Genomic DNA, 6,129 nt, shown 5'->3' with positions numbered 1-6,129 from the left:
TTCATTGTTTTTGCACAACACCCAGTGCTTCATGCAGTACGTGCCCTCCTTATTACCCACCACCTGGTTCCCCCAACCTCCCACCCCCACCCCTTCAAAACCCTCAGGTTCTTTTTCAGAGTCCATAGTCTCTTATTCTTTTAAACAGACTCATACACTAAGCAAGAAGTAATCTTTGTAACTACATATTCAGTCATTTAATCTACTCTTTATTCAAAAGGAAGGCCAACATCTTTGACATGGTACAGAAGCTTGGTTGTGAACCCCCTTTCCAATATCGTTCTTTTGCCTTTTCCTCCTTATGCCTTAAGGGACCGCCTGGCATGTCCTACACACCTTACATCCTCCTGAAGAATGCTTAAGTATCTCATTCATGGCAAAGCCTGTACCAGTTCCTTTTCACAATGATGTAGCACACCCTCCTTCAGTCCCAGGGTATACGTGCACACTTCTGTCACAACTCCTATATTGCTTATCCGCATGGCTCGCTCTGAAGGAGACTGGAAGGCCCTTGAAGGTCAAGGCAGTTTCTCATTAATGTTTGCTTTTCCAGTGTGTAGGACAGTGCCCACGTATAGCAGATGCTCAGTAAATATAAACTGAATGAATGCTTGAGTAAAAGAATGACTTAAATTATTAAGTATCTACATGCAGGTAATTATGGATATAAAGTATCCACATATGGATACTGTATAGAAGCTAAAAATCCTCTTGGCAAAATTTTATTTAGTTCTCCAGTTTCAGGTAGTCAGTAAGTTTATCTTAAATGCTTCAGTTAATTTTCTAACCACTGTATAGAGCTTCTCACTCCTTTTCAGGATATTTATCCCTTGAACTCCTTTTTTCTGCCCATGGAAATCCTGGGCTTTGAATCCTTGACTAGCCTGTCAGTCAAAAACCATAAGCGTATATTCTTTCTTCCCTTATTAACAGAGAACTACATTGTTCACACTTAAGCAACCCACTTCTCTTTTAAGTAAAGAACAAGATGTGATCTGATAAGTGAATTTTGGATGTTTCTCTCCCAAACTTTGTCCATTGAGAAAATAAACACGCATAAGTAACACACATATACACATATAGGACTGACACACATAAGAGGGAAAATCAGAAAAATTTTCAAGAAATTCTGTGTCTATGTTTTATCCTGTGAATCTAAAGTCAGCACCGCAGTCCAAGGCGTTACTATATTAGAAGGTTCACTGAACTTCATGAGTATATCATAGTAAAGACGTGCTGCCCCCAAACCTCAAAGCTTCAATCAGACACCTCTTCAAGGTCAGCTTTACTTTGGTTTCTCTTTTCCCTTACTTCCAACACCCCATATCAGATCTCAGGTACCACGTGGAGAGGACTCAGCACAGTGTGGGAAGGTGGACAGAAGAGTTTTCTTTGTGTACCATCGCCCAACTTAGAATTATCTAGGGAGGAAAGAAAAAAGACATTAATGCCAATTTTCAACCCATTGCCTCATGAAGATGGGGATCTGCCTCCTCCAAGCTCCACAAATCCACCCGGGACAAGATAAAGATCCAAAAACCTATCACCATCCAAATACTTGGGGGGTATAATTTGCAATGTGGTCCCAGGAGTATGTTTGTTCTTATTACTATACAAGTTTCATGTGTATGGATTCAGCTGGGTATTAAGTCATCATTTGCCAGCTCCTTTTCTTCTGAATGTCCATCCCCAGGGCCCAGAGAAATGGAAAGAGAAAGACAAACAATTTTGGTTCTCCTGATAGGGGTGTGTGTCCTTGTCTCATCACCCCCAGGGACACTCAGAGACAGTCTGGGTGGGCTTGGGAGAAGATGAGCTTGCTATAAAACCTTTACTGCTGGTGCTCACGATGAGCAGGTCCCAGTACCGGCATCAGCCTGTGTCAAGGGAACGGGGACGAGCCCTGCACTTCAAAGTCCCTCTTTCAGAGACAGTTGAAGGTGCAGGATCATCCGCTCTCACCTTCAAAATCTGCTGACTTCCATGCAGTTTCTTCTAAATCTAATCCAACTCTAAGATAAGACAAAGGCCGGTATCACAGTGAGTAAGGGGCCTTTTTCAAAGTGTGTTAGTTGAGAGAATCTGGGGTCTGGAAGAAGGAAGAGCTCCAGAAATTAACATCCTGAACAAGAGGCACATGGTCAACTTATGGACAGGCAGATTTCTGGTCTTAAATAGGGTTGAAATTTTCAGAGTTGGAATCATAAGTTGCTTATCGAGAATGATCAAGTATATTATGAAATGTCATAGGATAGGTGTCTATAATCGGTTCTATGGAACATTTCAGGACTCCCTCTCAGTCATCCCTGTGGCCATATGGTGGGTGGAATGACAGCCAGAAAAATATGGAAGAAGACTCAAAAACCTCGATTAAATTCTGGGATAGGCACTTTGGATGTTATTCCTAATGTAACGCCATCCATCCATCCATCCATCCAACAAATGGGTGCTATATTGGATACTGCCCAAATGCAGGGGGACCCAGAAATAGCATCTGCACAGAACCAGGGAAGCAGTCCTGCAAGAGGTGGGGGTGTGGCAGGAATAGAAACATTATATAGTTAATTCTTCACATGATAACCACTTGCCCTGACCCTATACCATAAATTATATCTATGAATGCTGACCAGATTCATGATGTTACTCTACCCATGCTCAAAAGGGAAACAGTCAGATTTTCCTATGTAGCATCAGGACTAAAAAAGTCAGTGCCAATTTCATTTGCCAAAGCCCTAAAGCTAGTAAACAGAGAGAGAAACAATCCTCCTTGAAGTTACGTGTATAAATCTTATTCCATAATTCATTCATTCATTCATTCATTCTATCATTTATTGAGCACCTGCTATGTGCAATGTACTCCACAAGTTATAAAATAAGAGCAAACCAAATGATAAAGAGAAAGTGGAAATGAAATCTGAAAACTAAATCAGTTAGAAAGTAAACATATATGACAATATGGCTATGGAACTTTCCCCCGAGTGAAATAATTAGTCATTCTGGAAAACAAATTATCCTGTGGCTGCCATCATGATAGTATATATGTGGACCTTGCAATCGAAGTCAAATAAAATTCTGTAGACATCAAAATAGTACATGCAACCTTACGCTCACTTACACTCCTTAAACAGGTTTTCTTCCTGCGTTACTGTGGATTAAAGATTTGACATCATGGCTCTGAAAAGGATTGCCAGCTGAGGTAACACACAGGATATACTTTAACCCCCCTCTTTCTGTTTGAGAACTAACCCAGATCTGTGTTCGCTCCTTAGCACCCAGCCTCCCGCAGCAGCAGAGACTGGTACAGATACTGTTGCCAGGGAATGATGGAAAACCAAACATGGGTCACAGAATTCATTCTCCTGGGATTCCCGCTCAGCCCAAAGCTGCAGGTGCTCCTCTTTGGGTTCTTCTCCCTGTTCTATGCCTTCACCCTGCTAGGGAACAGCATCATCCTGGTGCTCATCTGGCTGGACTCCCGACTGCACACCCCCATGTACTTCTTCCTCTCCCATCTGGCCATCGTCGACATAGCCTACGCTTCAAATAATGTCCCAAAGATGCTGGCAAACCTTCTGAGCAAGCAAAAAACTATCTCCTTTATCCCATGCATAATGCAGACCTTTTTATACATGGCTTTTGCTCACACTGAGTGTCTCATCCTAGTAATGATGTCCTATGATCGGTACGTGGCCATCTGTCACCCCCTACATTACTCCGTCATCATGAGCTGGAGAGTGTGCACCGTTCAGGCAGTCACTTCCTGGGCATGTGGCTCCCTGCTGGCCCTGGTCCATGTGGTTCTCATCCTGAGGCTGCCCTTCTGTGGGCCTCATGAAATCAACCACTTCTTCTGTGAAATCCTGTCTGTCCTCAAGTTGGCCTGTGCTGACACAAGGCTCAACCAAGTGGTCATCTTTGCTGCTTCTGTGTTTATCTTAGTCGGGCCCCTCTGCTTGGTGCTGGTGTCCTACTCACGCATCCTGTTGGCCATCGTGAGGATCCAGTCCGGGGAGGGCCGCAGGAAGGCCTTCTCCACCTGCTCCTCTCACCTGTGCGTGGTGGGGCTCTTCTTTGGCAGCGCCATTGTCATGTACATGGCCCCCAAATCCCGCCACCCTGAGGAGCAGCAGAAGATCCTTTCCCTGTTTTACAGCCTTTTCAACCCTATGCTGAACCCACTGATCTACAGCCTGCGGAATGCAGAGGTCAAGGGCGCCCTGAGGAGAGTGCTGTGGAAGGAGCGATCAGTGTGAGGGAGGCCAGAGACAGTCTTAAAGGTGGAAGACTTGTTTTCTATGAGATTTGGAAGAACGGTAACATAAATGCTTTAAGAATCTAGTGTCTCAGATTTTCAATATTAAAAATATGTATTGAACTGATTCTGTCGCTAAACATGGGATACTTCCAGACCACAAAGTCCAGGCCATGAGAGAAAAATTGTGTCCTGGTGAAGCACAGAGTAGAGCCATGGACTGCTCCGGCCAGGTCCCAGTGCTACCTAGGATCCAGTTTCTTTTCTTTTCTCTCTATCTCCCCTTAAATTCATTTCCATCTCCCTTATTGCTAAAGTACATACTAAAAATGCCATCATATATTCTGTACAATGGTGCCCCTCTAATAAGAGAATAGAACTGATCTTGTTATGAAGTCCCCTCCTGGGAAATGTACTAAGGAACTTCTAGTCTAAGGATGATGACATCAGTTCTGAAAAGTTATCTGAATCTGAGCCCACGGAATCTATTTCTGTGAAAAGCAAAGTTTAACTTTATGGGTTGTTTTTTTATATATGTATGTGACAGGCAGAGAACTGTCAGGATCTTTGTTTCATTTTATTGAATTCTGCTTTGTTTAATTTAAGTGAGTTTGTGTTTAGAATCAATATGAGAGTCAGGTATTTGAGAGAGTTACCTTTTGCAGCATTCAGATTCAAAGCCAGATGTAGGTAACAATTGACCATTAAGATGATGTCATAAATTATCACCAGAGTAAGAAAATCTTCTAGAAGGAAAACAACATGAAGGGAGGCCAGTAGCTTAACATCACGTTGTAGAGCTACGTTTGGAACCACTAGCACGACAAAGTCTGGTAAAGACTTGTAGGAACCTCAACAAAATTCCAAGACCATCTGGTGCAGGCAGCACTAATCACTTCTTTGAGGCCCAAGTGGTCAGGATGCTGAAGTATAATTTTTTTTTTCGCTTTTAACACATGTCTGGGAACTAAGTGGCCAAAGAAGTATGAAAACAGTGATTTCTTTAACACGTGAAGTATGTCATCTTTTGAATTCTCTTCCTCTCTGGTAGGCTCGTGTGCCATTCCAGTGTGTGGTATATGTGATTGTATATTATTATCCGTGTTCTGTAGATCTTTCTACTTTTTTCACATCTTCTCGTGTACCATTATCAGTCCCCATTTTTCTTCTTCCACAAAATTAAGATGCACAGGAGAAACTTTGCCTTCCATCTCTCTCCTAATGCATGATTTTCCTCTCGCTTCTTAAAAAGCCTCGTTGCTGATTATTCATCTCCTTGACTATTCTACTCAATAGTTTACTTAGGCAAAACATTTTTCTCTGACCATTATCTGAGTCTGCATGTCTCCACTGCATCAGGAGATTGCTTGTTCAGTCCCACTCTGCTTACTCTCCTCCCTCCCTCTCCATCTACCCCCATCTTCTTTCCCCATCCCCTCCCCCCAAAAATAATTTGAATTAAAAAAATTAGCTCTAAATGTAACAATAAGCACAATGGAACTACAGTGTGACCTATTTTAAAAGTAGAAAAAAGGCAATATTTTTATAAAATGATATTTTAACTAAGAAAATTATTATTCACTAAAATATGTATACCTTAAATTAAGGTTAAAATTCAAAGAGGGAAGAGGAAGAGGCAAATATAAGATAATGTATCTCACAGATAATATAAGCTCTTGGTTTGGATTCAGAATGTTTCTACAAGGACCCATTAGAAAAATCAGGGGATTGCATTCATGTTTATGTCAGTTCAAAAATACTTGAGAAAATTTAGACCAGAAAGACCAAGCTTCTGTCAAGGTAACTGAGATGAATGAGTGAAAAAGAGATGTCCTTCAGCAAGTCTCAGAAATGGTTCTGGTTCAAAAAGGGAAACC

The 6,129-nt window shown here is 41.9% G+C and overlaps 1 protein-coding gene across 1 annotated transcript; it reads left to right on the top strand.

Annotated features, from left to right (window-relative positions):
- The first annotated feature begins 3,320 nt into the window (after positions 1-3,320).
- LOC123951959 (olfactory receptor 2A5) lies at positions 3,321-4,253 on the top strand. The gene has a single exon (XM_046021124.1). It carries the CDS (start codon positions 3,321-3,323, stop codon positions 4,251-4,253), a length of 933 nt encoding a protein of 310 aa, XP_045877080.1.
- The last annotated feature ends 1,876 nt before the right edge of the window (positions 4,254-6,129 follow it).

The sequence above is a fragment of the Meles meles genome, chromosome 10 (assembly GCF_922984935.1).
Source record: "Meles meles chromosome 10, mMelMel3.1 paternal haplotype, whole genome shotgun sequence".
Taxonomy (NCBI): domain Eukaryota; kingdom Metazoa; phylum Chordata; class Mammalia; order Carnivora; family Mustelidae; genus Meles; species Meles meles.
This window is presented reverse-complemented; position numbering and strand designations above follow the sequence as displayed.

Bases quoted from the DNA above. Each gene is read 5' to 3' on its own strand.
- LOC123951959 (XM_046021124.1), top strand. From the start codon at position 3,321: ATGATGGAAAACCAAACATGGGTCACAGAATTCATTCTCCTGGGATTC.